Source organism: Strongylocentrotus purpuratus, unplaced genomic scaffold (genome assembly GCF_000002235.5).
Source record: "Strongylocentrotus purpuratus isolate Spur 01 unplaced genomic scaffold, Spur_5.0 spur5_scaffold_14, whole genome shotgun sequence".
Classification (NCBI taxonomy): Eukaryota; Metazoa; Echinodermata; class Echinoidea; order Camarodonta; family Strongylocentrotidae; genus Strongylocentrotus; species Strongylocentrotus purpuratus.
Window position 1 is genome coordinate 3212132 of NW_022145599.1, and position 22679 is coordinate 3234810.

The 22679-nt window shown below is 36.3% G+C and overlaps 1 protein-coding gene across 1 annotated transcript in view; it reads right to left on the reverse strand.

Moving 5' to 3' along the window:
- Positions 1 to 310: 310 nt before the first annotated feature.
- The window catches only part of LOC579064, a 55631-nt gene continuing 33262 nt past the window's right edge, over positions 311 to 22679 (reverse strand). The window contains exons 36-59 of the mRNA XM_030984936.1: positions 22592 to 22639; positions 21901 to 22017; positions 21066 to 21176; positions 20476 to 20592; positions 19995 to 20108; positions 19582 to 19698; positions 18884 to 19064; positions 18126 to 18382; positions 17443 to 17585; positions 16591 to 16759; positions 15725 to 16087; positions 14945 to 15022; positions 14017 to 14160; positions 12872 to 13204; positions 12153 to 12512; positions 11509 to 11565; positions 6733 to 7071; positions 5586 to 5690; positions 4835 to 4947; positions 3979 to 4222; positions 2152 to 2341; positions 1540 to 1808; positions 877 to 1013; positions 311 to 481 (exon numbers count right to left, since the gene is read on the reverse strand). Coding sequence (XP_030840796.1) covers positions 311 to 481; positions 877 to 1013; positions 1540 to 1808; positions 2152 to 2341; positions 3979 to 4222; positions 4835 to 4947; positions 5586 to 5690; positions 6733 to 7071; positions 11509 to 11565; positions 12153 to 12512; positions 12872 to 13204; positions 14017 to 14160; positions 14945 to 15022; positions 15725 to 16087; positions 16591 to 16759; positions 17443 to 17585; positions 18126 to 18382; positions 18884 to 19064; positions 19582 to 19698; positions 19995 to 20108; positions 20476 to 20592; positions 21066 to 21176; positions 21901 to 22017; positions 22592 to 22639 — 4277 coding nt within the window. The remainder of the gene's footprint in view (positions 482 to 876; positions 1014 to 1539; positions 1809 to 2151; positions 2342 to 3978; positions 4223 to 4834; positions 4948 to 5585; positions 5691 to 6732; positions 7072 to 11508; positions 11566 to 12152; positions 12513 to 12871; positions 13205 to 14016; positions 14161 to 14944; positions 15023 to 15724; positions 16088 to 16590; positions 16760 to 17442; positions 17586 to 18125; positions 18383 to 18883; positions 19065 to 19581; positions 19699 to 19994; positions 20109 to 20475; positions 20593 to 21065; positions 21177 to 21900; positions 22018 to 22591; positions 22640 to 22679) is intronic.

Genomic DNA, 22679 nt, shown 5'->3' on the forward strand with positions numbered 1-22679 from the left:
ATTTCGGCCTGCGGGCTTTAGCTTGATTTGATGAAGTCTTTTCAAGCATGGGATAATTCAAAGTTCATGCGTCGATCGCAGTATCACGTAAAGCCTAGCCATGACGGAATAGTTGTCCGGAGGGTAATTGTTGCCAAAGGTTCGGGCTAGCCGTCCTGATATGACCTGCAATACTATGATTACTGCATCTCACTATAAAATAAATTCATGACATTGAGAATACAATAATTATTTCCTTGAGCATATGATTAAGGCTAACCGCACTATCTCGTGCCACGACATTTTTCATTATTCCTGTGATGACAAGAACTCAGTACTTACTTCCTTCAAGAACACTGTAGATAAAGGGGAGCAGATGAGAGACCCTGGCATACACTCCAGGAGAATACGGGTTGGCGCACCCTTCACCCCAGCTGGTCACACCCACAAGATGCCATCTACCATCGACTCCTTCGCACACCATTGGTCCTCCACTGTCACCCTAGAGCAATAATGAAGAGTTTGTAACTGAAATAGCACGAAGGATCCAAATGAAGGGGTGTTGCTAGGCGGTTTCTAATTACCAGAAATACTTATAAGAACATTTTGTTCGTACGTACATACATAAATACAAATATATTTGTATAATCCTAAATCCAATAGAAATGTATTAATGCGCTTTTCGTGTCAAATTAATGCTAGTCAGACATACAGCACAATAAAAAAAACGAATATAGATAGATATTCATTTATTAAAGATGTGTGTCTTTCAATTCTTCTTAAAAGTTAGAGTCAGTCAAGGTGGAAGTGAGGACAAAAGACAATTCAGAACACATTATGACATTGGTGTAAAGAAGGCACGATTTCTTTGATGATTTAACAATAAAGTAAACTCACCTGACATGTATCGATCCCACCATGTTCGTATCCAGCGCATATCATACGCTCTGTGATCCGACCTTCACCCAAAAGGTTTTCACAAACCTCATTCTCAATCAGACGAACAACAGCTTTCTGTATAATATCAGCAGCGTCTGTAACATGGAAATAAACGTGTTGACATGGTTGACAAGGTTAAAAGCCACATGGAACACACATGCTGCTGATGAATCCGACAATGAATGACAACTTGAAAGTCAATTAGTATTAATGTGATTATGTATCATAGTAAAAGAACCATCATTAAGCAATTATGTAATACACTCATTTCTGCAATGGAATTTGACATGTTTTGACATTAGAACATATTTTGTCATATATGCATCGTTCTTTACTTGATAAACTTCCTAGATCTTATTCGATGTCATGTGGGCGACAAATGATATTCAAAGAAGGCAGTAACTACAGGATATGAGTTTATATAGTCAAAGCAATACTCTCGCCCTCTTAAAAAAGAGATAATAGATGTAAAAGATGTAATATCACCACTTTTCAGGAATTCATTCAATCAGATTATTTAAAGTCCGTTATTGCTTGAACACGTTCTGATAATTTTCTTCGGTATAATTTGCACTGGTTTCGGTTGCACCGCTCGCCCCTCACTATTTATATAATCCGTACCTTCCCGAGTGTCTCCCCATCCAGACACCATACACCTGTGGTATTCCTTAGTCTCGTTCACAGCCTCTGCCAAACATGCTGGCCTCACAAAGTCCGAGAACTCAACACGCTCTGACAATCTGATGAGTGCAATGTCTGCATCGTTTCCGAAGGTACCGTAGCTTGGGTGAAGGATTACCTCTGTGGGTGGGATGCTACGATGATACGCTGTATACGACGAGAGACGTAGGTCCCCTATCACAATGCGATCCAAGGAAAAGCGAGGGTCTCTATCCAACGAAATCAAGGAGAAGTGCATCAATGTGTCTTTATTCATGACATTTGTTTATAATGAAATGTGTCATATTTAAATGAGAAGCAATGATCCGGTCGTGTACACCTCCCCCCACCCCCCCCCCTCCCACCCGTCGTTGTAAATGTACACAGTCAGGAGTAATACGAATTTCATCAAGCTGTTTGATGATACGACCTAGTATAGTGACTCGATATCAGTCCTGTGACTTGCAAATGAGTACAATTTATTTGGAGTATTCTTTAAGTGTGTATGTGTGTTGATCAATTACCACTACGGGCAATCTTTAAGTAGAGGAATCGGTCTAGTCGGGTACTCACATGCAATGCGCTGCGGTGACGACCCACTCATGTCCTATAAGGGTACCGCCGCAGAACTGACCCTGACGAAGGTCATAAAGGTACACCATCCAGGGGAATTCCCCTTCTTTAGCGTTGACCCCGCCAACTATTCGGGACTGGTCTGGGGTGTACGCTGGACGGGTGCCACAGATCGTTGTGTTGAGGAAATCTAAGTCCATTTCAAATAAAAGATAAACCACCATGCAAATTAACATCAGTTGTGGTAGTTAAGTCTAGGAGTTACATGACCGAAGAAGTAATCATATTATGGATTCTATTTAATAGTAAAATGGTACACTGATACCTTGGTCATTAGGCCCGAAAAAAATCATTTGGTTGTCCTCGACCGCCCGCTCGTCATTTTCGGGCCGCTCGCCTTTTTTAATATTTTTTTTTAATATTTTTTTTTTTTTTAATTCATTTTTTTTTTTTAATTCAATTTTTTTTTAATTTTATTTTTTTAATTTAATTGTTTTGGGGGAGCAATCTTAAATGTCAAACACACCATTTTATGCATTTGCAAGGATCAAAATGCGTCCCGTTGCCAGTTTTGACTTTTCAGTACGCAATTAGGTATATATTAAACTTACCATTTTTATTTTTCTATGTCAAAATGCCGTTCATTTAAATCAGGTTCTGAGCATTCGTAAACTCATTTTAAAGCCCATCTGTACTAGTTTACAGGAGGGATTAGACCACCCTTCAAGGTCACTGGACAGGTGGTTATCTCATCAAATCAGCTCTCAGTTAATATAAGATAAAGAGGATCATGGGGGACCAATGGTCACCGATTAGGCATTGTTTGCTACATAGAGGGCGCAAGTAGCTATAAGTAGTACAATGGAGGTTCAAAAGGTGCTGTATTTCAAAGCCCAAAATACTTTCTGCGTTGGTCTTGATATTCATTGTACATTAAACTCGTCTTTTACCATATTAATGTATTTTATAGACTGTGTTTGTTTAAATGCTTGACAATCCCAATGATTATTTTTTTTTATGGAAAAAAAATATTTAAAAAAAAAAAAAATGGGGGAAAAAAAAAAATCCGCCCGCCCGCCAGAAAAGCAATCGATTACAACCAAACAATTTTTTTTTGGCCTTACAGCTACGTCCTCACCCTTTGGGTCTGTTTTTGATATTGCATATTAAACAAGACGGCCCATCAAATTCAGTAGTTCGATAGCTGCAGTGCATGCAGTCCACTTCTTACTTTTGTTATATAGTAAGCATTTGGCTCGACCAAAATCATGGAGTGACTTGGGCTTGTTGGATCCATGACTCTGGTTTGACCCAAGGAAATTTCCATATGATCTTTTATTCACGTATTATATTTATACACTTCATTGCTTTTTATAATTCTGTTTGATACGAAATATCCTTTGTTTTTAATAAATTAATGACAATAAATTTGTTTGCAATAATACCACAAGAATCAACATTTTCGATTTAAAATCTACAATGACATCACAATTTCATTCGATGATCTATAGCTACAGGCACAACTAGTTGTTATGTACACTGACATTCGCTTATATGGATTTATCACGAAAATTTGTGGCGCAAGAATTACACGCATCAATTTACCAGATTACGTCACGGGATCCATCACATTAGCACGTCGAATAAAACCATAAGAACTCCACCCAAACAGGTAATAATGTGACAAAAGCAGTTACTTTAGTACAGATGATTATTGTGTTGTATGTTGTATTGTTTGTTCTTCTCTACAAAGTTGCCAAATTAAGACTATTTTGTTTTATTTCATCCCACTTTATTTCAAACCAATGAATAATATAAATATCCTACCTCCATCGGGTTCTGTGCACGATCCATCGGAGCTGCCTATTGAGTCTGGGAGACCATTACAATCAAGAGGCCAATCCTCACCAATGTATAGCTCGTAGGGGACACGAAATTCTTCTTCCAGTTCAATACAAGCCGATCGGCAGGCTCTCTTGGTGGGTCCATGATGGATGCATTGTGGGTAAAACGTTCGACATAACGTCTCGAGCATTCTAGAGGACATGACTGTTCCAGGTGTACTCTGGATCTAATAGGAATAATACCATCACAACACAAACTGTTTAACTCAGAATTAGACAACGCATCAAACAACATCTCAAAACAATGTAAACAGAAAATTGATTAGTCCGACAATGTCATACCATAATTATCAATACAAGCTTCAAGCTTAAATTTTGTGTTCCCATCATACATTTTTTATTCCGGTTAGAGTACTTGGGGACAGTAGACTTGTAAACAGTGACATATAGTTAATGCGCATGGTATCTTCAAGCGGTACCTTTGAAGCCTTTCTATCACTGAGAAAATATTGAACTAATAAATATAAAACTTTAAACTTCAGTCTGCAAGAAATCAATTTTGGTATGAACATTGAAATATTGTACTAACGAAGATCACAGCAAAACCATATAATCTAAAGATGAGAAAATAAGGTAAAGACAACCAAAATAACAACAAAAAATATATATAAGGACAATAATGTAGTTCAAAATTGTTTAATGCGTACTCAAAAAATCATTACCATCTTTTTGTCTAAGTTTGTCGATTAATGCATTTGAACAGGTAAGACACTTCAATACAATCATTATATATTTAAGCAATGTGAGAAATTTATAATTTGCAACTCTATTATGTATACCTGGTACATTGTATACATAGCTGCTTCTAAACTCTCAGCATATCTATGAGGAAAGTAAGTCTCGCTGTAAGGTACTATACTCCTACATGATGAAGGTATGTCCGTACACGGAGCTGTTGGTGAGAATCAAAGATCAACATTTAATTTAAAGTAGTTTGTGACGTCCGTAGGGTTTTCAAATTGGAAAGAAACTGTTCGACGATTTAATGGGGGGGGGGGAGGATGCAATTTTGACGATTTGCCGCGATAATAACATAAATGAATGATAACGCTAAATCTGCAAACCAAGTATACACGCCTCAACTTGTGATAAACAATAAATGAATCTCAGTATAATTATATAATTGTAAGTATTATCCAGGCAAAATAACAAAATAAAAATAAATAAAATAAAAAAGACATTTTGGAAATCACGTTATCCAGAAACCAATAGTTACATCTGAAAATTGGAGACCACGTTTCATATACGTGGTTCGAAATAATGAGCTTGGTGTCATACGTGTGTGATCAATATAAATATTATTGTTTTCGTCTTACGATATGTTTATTCGATAAGACATTGTAAGTTTGTCCTTCACCTTATAAATAATGTTTTTTTATATTTTTAATCTTTTTTGCAAGATCAAAGGAGAACGTCAGGAAAGAGCAGTTCTATTGTGTCAATACATCTGACATGGGAATATCGGACGTATATGTATTTTGTTAATTAGTGTATGTTACTGATCAAGGAAATAATAACAAACATTCTTACGGCAATACTCTTCATCGCTGAAATCTCCGCAGTCATTATAGTCATCACACATCGTAGACCGGCTGATGCATACACCTGTTGAGCATTCTGTGTCATTACACCCTCCTGAACATAACGAAATAATGATAAATAATATTTATAATGACTTTGATAAAAGGAAGATGCCAATAATGATGGTGTGACAATGATGATGTTAATATAGATGTCAACAATAATATGAAGGTATATGATAATAATACGATGATGGTAATTATAGTAATAATAGTGTAAATAAACAAATATTATTGATTATAATATAGATTATAATAATAATAACAAAAACAACAACTATAACAACAATAATATTTATGATAACAATACACCAGTTTACAGTTGTGTGCGCCATTTTAAACAAGGCCAATGACCTAGAGGTCATGTATTTATGCGTAAATTAAGATTGCGCCCATGCAAATTATGATGATATCACTGCCTGCGCGCTGCGTTGTGCGCGCATATCATCATTTGCATGGGCGCAATCTTAATTTACGCATAAATACCAGAGGTCAGAGGTCATTGGCCCCGGAACAGGGCCAATTTGGCCCTGTTCCGGGGCCAATGACCCGAGGTCATCTGTCTGCTCATGCGCACTGATACAACTGTAAACTGGTGTATACTAGTACATTCAACAACAATCATCATAATAATGGAAATATATTGTGCCATTGCCATTATGGATCAGCGCTACGTTTCGAAATCCATCAAAATTATACAGATACACACAGGCGCGTACGCAGGATTTTTTCAAGGGGGGGGGGGGGGGGGGGGGTTTTAACATTTATAAATCGGGCCGAAAATTTCGCAACGACTCAGCCAGCCGCTGAATAAACGGGGGGGGGGTAAGAGGTCACTTTTTTTCTTTTTTTTTGGTCTCAAAATTTTTTATTTTTATTTTTTAATAAAAAAATTAAAAAAGGGGTGTTTTAGGGGGTTATGGGGGGGGGGGGTTTACACAACATATTAAAATACCAAAGGGGGTTAATCCCCAACCCCCCCCCCCCCCCCCCCCCCCCCCCCCCTGTGTACGCGCCTGGATACACACATCTTTCAAAAATGCCAATGCTGCTGGAATTCACGAAAAAAACTTAAATTGGAAAGGTGATATAACAACCTGGTATAGATGTCACTCGAAGGCTGAAACCTTTTTGGATAGTTTCATAATCACTGGCAAAACGGATCTGTATCGGCGAGACGTTGACGTGAATATTTCTAGGAAGAAAAGACCCCGTCAAAGATGCGATTCGCACTCTCCCGTCGGTAGCATTCAATGATTCAATGAATAAGAAATCATAACTCTGCTCAACATCGAAGTCTATGAACGTTATCATCAAGCCATTGCCTGGTTGAGAATGGACGGTCCATGAGACGCTGAGTGAATTTTGGTAATTGGATGGGTAGTTGGGCGACGTGAAGATCCAAGAATCTCCGAGGTTGAGGTAGAAATCTCCTCCTGCCATTAAAACAGATATTTGAAGTTAACAAATACGTTTCGCTTTGTGATGAGGGATGATACCTTTGGGATGTAGATCATATCACACGGTAATTTCCAGTAACCACAACTTCTTGATGGTAAAACTATTTTCAAGTCAAGTACTTTTGACAAAGGAATTGTGAAAATCGCGCACATGCTAGATATATACGGGCGACCTATGATAGGAAAGATGCAAAAGAAAAAGTTCTTTCGTCTGTAGAATATTTTACTTTGTTAGACTGTTACAAGAAACTCCCCTCTACATGGAAACATTTTTTATTCAACAAAACTTCCACACTTTTATGCTTCCTTTAAGCCCCATTCCAACTGTAACTAGAGATGGTATCGTTAGAAATTCTGTTGACGTGTCCAAAGGGCAAATGTATTATATGTGTAGACAATTTAACAATCCATATATTTCGTCTACTTTCGCCTAACTCAATGATCTGTACAGCCTTCATTAATTCCACCGATGTTGAGTTTTTTAAGTTGCCATTTATGCTCACAATAGATACAACATTACGAATGTGTCAGTTAAAAATCATCCATAATCTAATATTAACTAAAGTCTGGTTGGTTCGTATTAAGAGAATTGAAAATGCAGCTTCCTACTTTTGTAATAATGATGATGAAAATATTGAACACCGTTTTGTTTTATATAAAGTTATAGAACAGTTTTGGTTATGCCAAAGCAGAGCTTTTCGGAACTCTCTCTACCCGTGATTTTGCCAACTAAAAATATCCTGTTTGGGCTGACCAAGCTTGTCAAAGTAAGAAACGTTTTCACCTTTAATTTCCTGATTTTGTTAGGAAAGGAATATATCTTGAGGTGTATCATTACAGAAAACATGCCCAACGTTCATTATTTGTGTACATTATGTTAAGTATTTTCAGACGGTAGAAAGGGTTATTGCTGAAAGACGCAACAAAATAGATAGGCACAATGAAAAATGGCGCTAAATGTCCAGTTTTTAAAACATAATCCCATTTATGCAGTTTAGCAGATAATAGAACGCTGACGGAAATCCTTTTTTGTTCTAGGGAGGGGGATTTTGACGATCGCTGATGTTTTTCTATTCTTTATACTATAGATCCATTTGATTTCTTCTTTGATTTATTGTTGTTAAATGGATATAAATATATGTATATTTGTATTATGTCTATGTTGAATGTAAAAATGTTATTGGATCAATAACAACTTCTCAATTATTATTTTTTTTAAAGTTGCGAATTGAAATGATAAAGTACCCACTTACCAGGCAATTGGATGGTATTGATTTCTGCTTTGAAGCCTTGGGAAACAACTGAAAAGTCACTACTAAAATTCAGCTAAAGATCGCTTCCATAAACTATGATAGGAGGTGTACTAGAATGATTTCCTCTCAAGCTCGAATGAACACAATTTTATTTAAAAGGTAAAGACCAGTATTGGAAACGCTCCAATTTCAAAAAATGAAATGGAAGCTCTTATTACCAATCATGTGAAAGAATATGTTTTGACTAATATATGATAACAATTTTGCCGGGACCCCGCCTACTGATATATTTGGTAAATTAGTTTATCTATTGGGATGTGAGAGATAAACGCACGTGTCGCGCACGTGTGCGTAGTCCCATATACATCTTTCTGTGTACAGTGCTTGTAACTTTACCAAGACTGGGCCAAATTTCTTATCATTTTGATGATTCCAGAACCTTGCAGTACACACCAATACTTATATGCTAGATGATCAACTTTTTCGGATCGATTCCACAACGTTTCTTTCACAATGCAATCACATGACCTTAACTGGTCTTTATCTTTAAGCTTCACTTAAAGATTTTTCTTTTGAGGCCGCCATCCTAGTCAAGCATGCCTATGAGTGCGGTCTCTTGCACTTTTTCCAAGGATAGTTCGAACAATAATTTGAATTTATAATTATATGTTATAGAAATGCTAAGTTCGTTATTATGGAAACAACATTTCAAAATTAATTTATTATTGTTTGGATATTTATTATTATACCTTACGTTTACATGTTCTTTCTTTTTCAGTTATTGTATTTGGGAAAATGCAGAAATCGTATCAAATCAAACATGACACTCTACAAAGTGTTTTCGCCTAAACCAAATCACTGTCACGTTCGCTTATTTCAATAGGTTTCACATATGGCTATTTGTTGCCGTAGGTCGCTTTTGCGAAGGTATTCGCGATCGTGTTTATCAATAGTAGAATGTTGATAACGTACCAGGAGTTGTCTGTGATGGGGATAGAGTTGACTCCCAGGGTTGAGGGTTTGTCAGATCTGAAACGAAATGTTTGTATTGGTCACGTCTTTAAAAGTCACTCTACAATTACACATATCAATACTTGAATATCTTGTGTTTAATGCCTAATCAACATCCCAAACTGAAAAACTATAGGAAAAATGTTCGTTCTCAAAAAATTGGAGAAACTTGTCTGATGGTACTCGTTGTCCTTTTAAAACTCTAGATACATGTGTGATGGCTCCAGTAAAAGATATTGGAAACAATTATGGGCCTAGTAAAGGTTTTCTGATACAGCAAAAAAAACTTTTTATCATAATTCGAGTGTTAAAACTTAGAGAAAGAGCGAAATTGGGTATCTTACGGCAATCTGTTTCATCAGTAAAGTCTCCGCAGTCATCAACGCCATTGCATTCAAAATCACTAGGTATACATCGACTATCCGGGCATCGGAAACCGTCGCCATGGTTGCAATCTAAGACAACATTCGTCATGATGTCAGCAAATTATAACAACGAGTAATGAAAGAACATATAACGCCTTCGAAAGTGAGTGCTAGTTTATCTCAATTCAGAATGTTAGGTAACGAGCCTACATTTGTTTTGATGCGTTTTTATTTATGTGCCGTGACAGAAAGCCCCGGGGAAAACTAACTCTGGTACGTAGTGATTACATTGTAATAACACACCTCATTACAGGGTAAGATCAATTAGAATATATGTGCATAATCATCTACTCTAAATAAAAGATGCTCTACCACCCACCCCCCCCCCCCCCCACCCCTCTCGCTCCCGTATAACTGGATAATTTACAAGTTTCTACATCTCTGTTTTTTAGCGGTATTTGTAAAGTGTCATATCAAGGTGGAAAGTGAAACAAACTCTTTTGATAACCTAATTAATTACTGAACCAAGTTAAGGATGTGTGGAACGAGAGAAATGTGAATATAACATTAATGCACGTGCTTATAATATTCTATGCTATCATCAGTCTTTAATGAGTCGGAAATGCGTTGAAATCATAAATGGCGTTGCTGACCACAGATTGGTTATATATAATGATAAAGATGACAATGAAATAGTTGCGAAATCGACATGAATAAGTACACACTTACCAGGCAATTGGATGGTATTGATTTCTGCTCTGAAGCCTTGGGAAACGACTAAAAAGTCACTACTAAAATTCAGCCAAAGATTGCTTCCATATACTATGAAAGGTGAACCATAATAATTTCCTCTCAAGCTGGTTATCTGTACTTTTTCATCAAAATTCGGTGTTCCTCCAGTGTAGATGGTTAGAGAGTCACAGCACGGCTCTGTCTGAAACTCCGTGATATTCACCACAAAACCATACCCTGAGCTCGTAATGACATGCCACAAAACTTCGGCGTTGTTGTGGTACGAATTGGGATAATTTGGTGAAGTAATAACAGTGGTATTTCCTGGGGAAAGATAGATGTTATCAGGAGCCAGCCCTATGATATAATGTGAATCAAAGAGAAAGCAAAGATAGATCAATTAAGAACCATTGCATCTAAAGCGATTTATTGAAAAGGCTACATTTGTTTCTACTTCACCATACCACACAAAGCTTCGTGCACATCCACCATTCGCTACACACATACAAACACAGATACACACACACGCGCACGCACGCACGCACACACATACACACACACACACACACACATACACGATACACTCACAAACTCATAAACAAAGATCGAATGAACACAATTTCATTTTAAGCTTCACTTTAAGATTTTTCTTTTGAGGCCACCATCCTAGTCAAGCATGCCTATGAGTGCGGTCTCTTGCACTTTTTCCAAGGATAGTTCGAACAATAATTTGAATTTATAATTATATGTTATAGAAATGCTAAGTTCGTTATTATGTAAACAAAATTTCAAAATTAATGTATTATTGTTTGGATATTTATTATTATACCTTACGTTCACATGTTCTTTCTTTTTTAGTTATTGTATTTGGGAAAATGCAGAAATCGTATCAAATCAAACATGAAACTCTACAAAGTGTTTTCGCCTAAACCAAATCACTGTCACGTTCGCTTATTTCAATAGGTTTCACACATGGCTATTTGTTGCCGTAGGTCGCTTTTGCGAACGTATTCACGATCGTGTTTATCAATATTAGAATGTTGATAACGTACCAGGAGTTGTTTGTGATGGGGATGGAGTTGACTCCCAGGGTTGAGGATTTGTCAAATCTGAAACGAAATGTTTGTATTGGTCACGTCTTTATAATACACTCTACAGCTACAAGGAACAATACTTAAATGTCTTGTGTTTAATGCCTACTCAACATCCAAAACGGAAAAAACTATAAGAATGAGCTCAATTCTAAACAATTAAGTGAAACCTGTCTCATGGCACCGGTTGGCCTTTATAACTCTGGATACGTGTGTGTTGGCTCCAGTATTAGATATTGGAATCAATTATGGGCCTAATAAAGGTTTTCTGATGCAGCAATGTGGTTTTTGTAAAGATATTTATTGATTTTAATGAGTATAAGACTATAATGCAATAATAAAATTTAATGTTCATATAATTTCAAGATTACTATGAAGCTTTCAAATTCATGAATTCTCACATTAACCAGACAATAAGAATTTTTTAAACCATGCTAATTTGTTATATCAGCTTCACAACGGTGGAATCTCACTAAGAAAACAAAAATATTGTGCTCCGTAAAAAATAGTAAAGTGAAGGTGCTCTACTTGAACTAGCACCAGCACAGACTCAATAGACTCTACGTGGACTATTTGAATAGAGTTACTAAAAAGGCGCAACTTACTGCCATCGATAGCTACGAGCACAGCTCTGAATCCGTCTCTCGAGACTGTCCAATCACTCTTGAATACGAACCAGAACTCCCGTTCAGGTATAAAGCCCGAAATAAGCTGTCCGTTAGGTTCTTCGGAGAGTTCAAAGACAACGGTGCTCTGGTTCGTGGGGTCAGGACCCCTCCCTACAGCGAGCGTATCGAACACAGGTTCCAACGATAATGATTCAAAGACGATGTGAGCCCCCGTTCCATTTTGTACACGGAACTGCAATGTACGGGTGATGTTTGGGGGATATGAATTCGGAAAGTCAGGTGATGTTACATAAATCGGCGAACCAGGTCGGAGTACTGTGTAACTGTCTTCATCACCTGGGAGAAATATAAAAGATCATTGATCCAGTTTGTTATCAAGTAATGTAAATTTACCAAGAACGTTTGACAGAAGTTATGAAAACTGATGTATTATGTTTTGTTCTTCATAGATTAAAAAAAAAAAAAAAGCAACATCTATATTTCGAAGCAAATACATCAATGAAGAAAAAAGATTAAAGATCCTCAAAAAGGGCTAAGTCCGGTCCCAGAACAACTTGCTTCGAATAGACACACAGCAATTGGAGAAAAAAATCAACACGTTAGAAAAACTGGACAGTCAAAGAGAATCTTTATTGACATAAAAACAAGGAAAACTCGATTATGAAATTGATATATACAATCGAAGGCATACGTACCAACTCGTGGGAAACAATTGTCGGTAAGTCTGAAGTCATCGACCGCCATGTGACCGGTACCTTCAACGATGATCCAACCTGGCCCCAGCTCACTGAGATCTACCTCACCTACTAGCCACATGTACCCCCTCGATCCTGACGTGTTCCACAGGAGCTGTGTCGTCATGTTGTGTTCGTCAAGATAGATAATGCTGAGCGTCCCAATGCCTGTACCGTGCATGTTGTAATAGAAGCTGAAGCATAAGGGGCTATGAGGTGTGATCCTTGGACTGATGAGCCTACAAATACGGTCGTTGCTCGCGAATAAGGTTTCGGTGAATAAGTAATACCCACCTGGAATCAACCGATTTACCAAGATAAAAAAAGGAGTTATACGTGTATAAGAATATAAATTGAAAGGCCTACCTGTACCCAGGTAGTAGAAGTAGTAGTAATAGCAGTAGTAGTAGTAGTTAAATTGTAATAATGGTAGCAGTAGTAGTAATAGCAGTAGCAGTAATACTAGTAGTAGCAGCTGTAGTAGTAGTATTTGTAGTAGTAGTAGCAGAAGTAGTTGTAGTAGTAGTGTAGTAATAGTATAGTAATAAAACAACAATGATGATAATGATATCTACATTCATATTTCTCGCGTATCCTTACCGATGAATTTCCAAGGCGCCTACAACGTAATATTATTACATTTGCTATATCGAACCTAGCTGCCCTTAGGCGCTGTAAGTATTATATGAATAAATCCCTACCAGGTACCCATCTACTATACAGGACTATATAGTAATACAAAATACCTATAGCAGCAAACGTATTGCTTAAAGAAATTAGAGTCGCGGCGGGACTCGAACAGCGGACCATAAAGTAATCAAGTATAAGCATATTAATTATACAGGTAAGGTTTAATTCAAGAAAGTGCTAAAGCTAAATGAAGTATAAACTATGAATGAACAAAAAATTTTAATGGCGTTTTCTCAATTTAAATTGGTAGGAGACGCCCCGCTATATCGATATTATAACACCAATCCTATAATGTACATTATCGTTGGCATCAGCCATCTTGTCTTAAATGAACTACTTAGCAGTACAACCGATCTTCTTCATCAATATCCATATCAAACACAGGGAAATAAACAGAACATATACAGGGAACTTACTTGAGTTGCCATAGGTATGATCACTCTCTGTCCTGGGTGATCCTCGAATCCAGTCGATATCATCCCCTTCACTCACTTGATCCCAACCACACAGGGAATGCTCAAAATTACAGTTGACCGAAAGCATCGAAAAATGATCCGGATCTTTGATATTTCAAAAGTAAGAAATGAAAAGAGTCTGCCATCATCCCTTTTAAAACTCACACTTTAAAGTCACACATTTAAAAGGCATGAGGAATGACAACTATTTCGACTCCTAGGTTGACACTTTAAAATATTGGATACCATATTTACAGTGTTGGGTACAACATGCTAAAATTGTAAATCTATAATTCTAAAAATGATGTCTCTCCTTGGCCTTCTTAATGGTGAATTAAAACTTTAGTACCGCAATCACGGTCATCAAATGTTTTAACGACAGTACATTTCGCGAGAAGTGTGCCTTTTAAAGGTAAAGACCAGTTATGGCCATGTGATTGCATTGTGAAAGAAACGTTGTGGAATCGATCAGAAAAGGTTGATCATCTAGCATCTAGCATCTGCAAGGTTCTGGAATCATCAAAATGATAAGAAATTTGGCCCATTCTTCGTAAAGTTACAAGCACTATACACAGAAAGATGTATATGGGACTACCCTATATCTCTCACAGACCATGAGAGAAACAAATTTACCAAATATATGAATAAGTAGGCGGTTTCCCGGCAAATTTTTTAGCATCATGTATTAGTCAAAACATATTCTTTCACATGATTGGTAATGAGAGCTTCCATTTCATTTTTTTGAAATTGGGGTGTTTCCAATACTGGTCTTTACCTTTAAATATTGCCATGCGGTTTTGAGTTGCTTGGACAAACAGAATACACTAATAATTTAGGACAACTGTTTAGGAAACATATGATAAATGTGTATCTCAAAATCGAAACTTACCAAGGCAAACGTATCCCGATGAAAATTCTTCACACGCAGCATCGCATGAGTGGTTGTTACACGATGCCTCCGATGGATCTTATGATAAGGAAATTATATCCGGTCATTAAATATGTTTATTCATCCCAGAATATAACGAAGGAACACAATTTATTATAGACAAACAAAGGAATATCTCGTAACTAGATGCTGAATCGTCTAACTCCTTCATTTTTTACAATTTTCTTTTAATAGGCCATATTCGTAATGTAATCAAAACTAAATGCATAATTATTTGTTAAGTGCCTCGTTACAAATGTGTTCATTTAATTGTTACGAATAATTGTATTTCAATAGTCAGAATGCGAATTGCATACATACCGTGTTGTTATGTAGGAAAAGTCATAATATTTGTCCTTCCTCACAACAAATAATGTATCCAATTTGTAATCTGACAATTGAAATACAAAAATAATTGGTATCATGGCACTTAACAAAGATTTATGCATTAAATTTGATTACATTTCGAAAATGGTCTATTACTATTTTAAAAGCTTTCAAGATAGAAAGATGATTAAGTCAGATAAATCCCATACAAATACACAAAGTAAGTTTGTATTATCTTTTAGTTCCGATTCGAAGTGAAACTATTTATTTACTTTTTATTGTCTTTGATTAAATTAATAATACAATTTTGTACAACTTTTCGACGTTTACCCACATCTTTTAGTATTTGACAGTCTTTGATTGAATTAAAAAGCAATGCATAAAAGTATGCCAACTCTTCGTATTCTAATTCACCTGTAATATATATGGCATCAACAGTCGCATGAAAGCCTCCCACCTCCCCATCAGACACGATCCTCATCCAGGCACTCTGGTTTGCGATCCGATAAAAAGTTCCGAAGGCTCCATCAGTATCCGAAATGACGGAGCTGAGATCATTAGGATTCCCACCGTATCCGATGTAAAGCTTGTCAAATGGTCGTTCCATGCTCACGAAGGAAAAGGTTAAGTCAATTGTGTTCGCGATGTGTGTTGTGATGATCAGGATCCTACCAATGTAGTTACGGTAAGGGTCCAGTGGGAAGAAGGGCCCTGGAAAGTTTAAATCCGCAGAAACACCCAAACTAAGAGTAAGATGGCTTACACCTTCGTCGTGCTCTAAAAAGGGAATACGAGAGAGTAATCAGTGAGTAGTTAAGAAATTCGAGTAAAAATATATATCATCTGCATCTTTACCACATAATTGCTTTCCAACTTTTCGCATTTAGGCTTCAATACATGATCATTTAAATAAAGGTATTGAAAACAAATAAGAAACAACATTCATCAAACTTGAGTATGGGTCATTTTTACATTGTACTCCGAATGGGCGCCTAAAATTAAGGTATGTCGCTCTAAAAATGAAAAGTATATTTCGAAGAACAATGTGTTTATATTTTCCCATGAACAACCAAGAAATTTTGAAAGAAATCCTACGGCCGAAAACGTACAAGAAAGTTTCAAAATGTTCCAAGTTTTCGAGAACAATTGGGCATTCGCCTAAAGAATAGTTCAAATGAGGATGTCACTCCTACATCTGCAAACATATCCTAGAGTTCAATCTATAAACGCTTACATTAATACATTGATGAATTACATTCTGCTGCTATGAAGATACTTACTATCTGGAATTGTATGCCTTGTGGAATTTATAAATTGACTGTAATGCGAAACCTTGGTGTAGACACCAGGGAAGTTTGGTCTCCCGCAGCCGTAGCCAAAGCTTGTGATACCCACCAGATGAAAGCGGCCATATTGATCTTCACACTGGAGAGGTCCACCGGTATCACCCTGGTTCGAAGGAAAACATAGTACAATGTTCATCTATGAATGCATGGTATTCTTTTTAATAATTTTTTTTTATAAATAATTATAAGATGAAGATGCCCATTTTAATCCAAACACTGGACATGGTAGAGGTGTCATACAGTATTACCTTGGTTTGACAGAACACACATCACACGTATCATGGCATTGTATAATGTTGAAAAAAGTTGGCATTACCGTGTGAGTAAAACAAAAATTACACCTTAAAAATTGCTAATTATTTTAAAAATCATCTTTGAACAGTAAATTATTATACATCTCAAGAAAGAGTGTTTTATCCCGAATCATTTGGTATCATATTTGTGTGGTATGTGAACTTTTTTTTTACTCACACTATATAGTCTGGGACCTGATAGTTTTTATTCGCTATGGGATGCTTCCTATTCCTTAGTAGAAAGCTACAACATATTATGAGATGCACAAGAGTATTCCACCCTGTTTAAGTCAATTAAATGTTGCAGCAAAAGTAGATGTAAAAGGTATATATTCAATAATTTTATATATTGTAGTCACGTGCATTGAATTCACGTGAATAGAACTGTGTAAAGTTACTTCAAGGTAGTCAGCATGAAGGGGAGCAAGAGGCTGAATTATCCAGGTATCTAAAGAACTCAATATCATTGGCACGCGATAAGGTACCAACTTACCTGACATGCATCCATCTGACCTGACAAATGACCTGCGCAAAGCATGCCTGGTGTGATCGGGCGGTCGTAGTACCGTTCTTGACACTCCGAATGATTAAATAGATTTACAGTAGCTTCTTGTAGTGTGTCAGATACAGCACCGCCTATAATGTATAAAATACACAATAATAGAGTATTAAAGTACGGGCTTGAAGTTTCTAAATGTCCATTAGAGACATAAAATATACGCCTACATATTATTAATTTGCTTGTATCAAATATGTACACCGCTTAAAAGCTGGTGATTGCAAAATTAACATACATGAGACTAAAACACAAAGTGAGGTTCAATTCATATTTTTTAGTGTATCACACAAATACATATATTACTTTTTGCTACCGGTGTAACAAACTTTTTCTTCCAATATCCAATACGTCATTGCCATGTTCCCCCATTTCAAAAGGTGACGTACAAGACTATTGAAATCAACTTCGTTTGATATTTAAAAAAAACAGTCGCGGTCGTTCATTCATTTATATATTTCTTATCTTCGAGTGATATATCGGAGAAGATCGGTGAGCGTTAATCATAGTCATAGTTAAGAAGGTGTAGTTGTATTATACCGTTCTCGTAAATGAATCATGAAAATAACAATTCAATAAAGTTATTGCAATAAAACTAATATTAGTGAACGTCTCAACACCTTCGTCCGTATGGCCCCATCCAGTGATATAGCAAGTCTTGTACTGGGTATAATCATCGTGCACTCCTAAGCAGATAGGACTGATGTAATCATTGACAAACTTGATCGGAGTCTTGAACTTGATGATCCCGATGTCATTTGCTATGGTTTCACTGTCGTAGTCAGGATGGGCTAAGCCTATTATCTCTAACTCCATGTGATATGGTGAGGTCATGGACAGTTTCAGATCACCCAGAACCGCTGTTTCAAATTTGTCTCTGAAAACATCAAATATTCGCAATCAATCGTCATTTATACAGGGCCACTTTAGGTAAGTGTAAACGAAGTAAATTAAGAGGAATTTACATTTTTGTTAATGAAATGAAGACCCGAGCATTTGTAAGTATCAGTATACGCTTCAGACCTACACAAAGGTCTCGCACCTGTTATTCAGCATCGCCATGTTCTTCCAAAAACATCATAGGTTTTAAATAAATAATTACCAACATGTGTTACCAGATTTAGGACTACAATATTTACTTTCCTTTTGATTTGCCAAAATGTAGATATATGTAAATAAATCACATTCTAGAGAGTAAATATAAAAAATGATGAAATAGAGGAATCAAAGAAAATATCTTTTTGAGTTCATATCTATAAAAATGTAAAACTTTCGAAATAATACTTAGGATAATCTGAGCTCATTCAAGGCTGAGTCAATGGAAATAACGACCCCCCCCCCCCCCCGCTAGATATTTGCTCAAAAAAATGAAACGTACACGCAATGTGCTGCAGTGACAGCTGTGGTACTGTTGATGACTACAGCAGCACATCGATGAACATTGGAGCGATCTCTGAGAGAAATCATCCAGGGCCAGTCCCCGAGCTGAGTCGGTGAACCACCGATGATACGAGGACGGGACGAAGAGAAGCCTGGTCGATATCCACATTCTCTTATAGCTGCAGCAGGTAAGGAAGTTAGATTTGAGTATCAATTTTTTTAAAGGGACCATCTCCCTATTATTTTCGTTTTTACTGGGATTCATATTCACAAAACAAAGAACTTGTTATTGTTGTGTTAGGTTTCAGATTTCCGAAACTGGATCAAAATAGTATTAATCGTCATAAAACATTACTTTTGTGCACATTGTACATTTCAAATAAGTCTGCCCTTTGTTGGAAGCCGAACATGGTTGACCGTACAGTATAAATCATCTAGTTAATCACAATTCACAAATTATTCACAAACTATTATTGCTATTTAGAATTTAAAGCACCTTTCGTAACATCAATCAGGACGATTTTGCATGCTTGAATGAATCTATTTACAATGCTTTTGTAAGTTATTCCAAGAATCAGATATACTAGTAATCTAATCGTATAGTGAATGGGTGGCTTGAAATAATTCACGACACTGATACTCTCTATTCATGTCATGAATTTAAAATGAATCGTGGCGAAATATTACAAGTCTTACCAACTTCACAGTCAGTGCCTTCCCAGCCAGCTTCACATATACATATGTAAGATCCGTCCGTGTTCACGCAATCACCGTGGTAGTTGCAAACAGAGTGCTTACTGCATTCATTAAAATCTTGATATCAATAGGAAAAGATCATGACAAATTGTTATTTTCCTACCAAATACACAATGCTGTGGTACACAACATCAACACGGGATATTTACGTAAACTCGTCGATGAGACATTTTCTCTTAGTCTTTGTGATCCTTTCCAAAATGACTGGAGTACAGTTTGAAATGAAATGTTTAAACTATGAAATAAAATGGATTTCAGCAAAGAACTGAACATTACCCCATAACATAATCAAGAAGATGATTTTAATTGATGTTTTAAATGAGAACCTGTAGAATCCGAATAAGAGAACAAACCTGATTCACATTGAGTGCCAATGTAACCTGAAGGACATATACAGGTAACAGAGTTAAAGTCCGCCAGGCATGTTCCTCCATTTTGACAGAAATCAACGGGACAGCTCTCAATACCTGTAGGAGAAAGACCGTAATCACATCAAACTATTCATCCGTAAAGAGTATTGCAATCGTGGGCAGCTAATAAAAATGAACAAATATTATTTTTTCTTATCACGTGTCTGGTATCGAATATAAAAATGACGGTGAATTTATAGATACTTAAAATATAGTAGAAACGTGAACATAACAATTATTCTTGACATATGCACCTTGCAAAAAATGCAAGGATTTCTGTAATGAATGATTGCCATGACATTAGCAACAATGATCCCAATATCGGCTAAATATATGCGATATACATATCTCCATGGAAGGTCATGTCATCCTCCTCCTTATCCCTCTACATATAGACATCATTCGTCTATTATCCAGTTCTTACCTATATCACACTCTGTGCCTCCCCATCCATCTTCACACGTACAAATGTAAGATCCCTCCATACTAGTACAAACTCCATGATTGCTACAAACATCGGGTATGCTGCATTCATCAAAACCTTTATAAATGTAAATGAAACAAACAACAATATGGTTTAAATGATAATAATACAATCATAGTATGAAGGTGGCATAAACACGATGACGGGTAACTGCAATGTTGATTCCTCCCGGGGATACAAGATAGATACGTTTTGTAATTTGCGACATCTCACCTCACAAAAACACTTTCTTTTCAACCAATTCGAAGGCAAGCGAAACGAAAATTATGTTTTGTAGAGTTGATCTTTTGATATATAGGCACACAACAACGATAACAAATTCATGAGATATAACACTTTTCCCCAAGGATTTGAAAATAACTCAGATAGGATATCTTATCTGGAGAGGTTTGGTTTAATCAAATGAAGCTAAGGCCATGATATGACATGAAAGACTAATTGACTATGATCAGATCGAAAAAGGTTGATAGGCCTATATCTATTTTCCAAAATATTAACTCCTCCCTGCCCTATATACTTTATCTACATACTTATTTCACAATGAAGGCCGATGAACTCAGAAGGACAAAAACATTGTAAAGAATCGGTTCCCTCCAAGCATATTCCTCCATTTTGACAGAAACCAGCAAAGCACCCGCCACCTGTAAACGTATTTGTACATATAAATATTTAATAAGGGCTCAGTTTATCACGTTGATGAAAAAAGCAATTTTCATCAACTTCCTTTGATTTTTGCCATAATTACTGTTTAGATGAATTGTCTTGGAAATAACCTTTTAAGCTTTTTGTTTTATGTTTAATGTAAAGAGGGTAGAAAGACATAATATAAAAGAATAAAATATAAAAATAACAATGATAATAATAATAATAAAATACTACTACTAATAATAATCATAATAATAAGGAATAAATAAATTGGATAAAAATGGGCGTCACCTTTCGCTGGTGCTACAGAGTTAAGACTAAGCGAGGGGAGTATATGAAGTTATATTTTACTTTTAATTTTTGTTAAACGGACCATCTCCTCCCCCTCCCAGCACACAAACACACGCATGCGATAATATATAAATGACAGTGAATTCATAGATACTTAAAATATAGTAGGAACGTAAACACAACAATTATCGTTGACAGATGAACTTTGTAAGAAATGCATGGATTTCTGTCATTTGTGATTGCCAAGACATTAGCAACAATGTCAAAAATAAAAATTAATTGCGCTATACATATGTCCATGTAAGGTTGCGTTAACCCCTACTACAGCCAACATAACAATTATTACCATCATTTTAAATATTGTACTTTTTAACCTATATAGAGACTTTCGATGTTGTATCTATCTTTAAAGTACAAGCATTGGCGTACCAGATTCACAGTTGTTTCCAGTATACCCATCAGCACATTCACATGTGTATGAACCTGGTGTGTTAATGCAAGATGCTCCGTTCAGACACGGGTTGCCACGTCCACACTCATCTATGTCTGAAATAGAATGTTTCAAGATAGGAAATATGTAATCACTGGTATTGCTCTAACTTGACAGTATAATTCAATTATCACACATAGTATGTTGTGATTCATAGTTTGCATGGGCTAAAGCCAGGGTAATATATGATTATACTTTATAGGCGCCTTGAATATCCTATGGAATGGTCATAAAGGAAATATAAAAGAGCTCTTGATATCATAACTAATGTCTTATCAAACTATTTCATTTTTTTCTTTATGCAGTATCGCTACAGTATGCTTTCTTCAGTATATTAAAACCGCCGGAAGTTGCATGGGAAATAGAAAAAATGATCCTTTGGTTTGCTTTTCCTAGGGTGCTATGGTCCATAAATTAATATAAAATAAACCAATTTCATGATATAGTTTCAGATGAAATAATTTATTACTTGTAGTTTGATTCTGCGTTGCATACAAAATGAAAGAGTAAGTGCTGGATGTTTATATGTTGTTAAGTAAATCATTTTACTTTAAAATTATTATCTTCTCATTGCGTTAAAATGTCAACCATCAATGTATCACGATGAAAGATTATTTTGTTCTATCTTACCTAAGTCACAGTGTGCGCCATACCATCCGGCTGCACATCCACCAATACCTTTACAGTAGTAAAAATAAAAGAAATATATCAGTGTGTA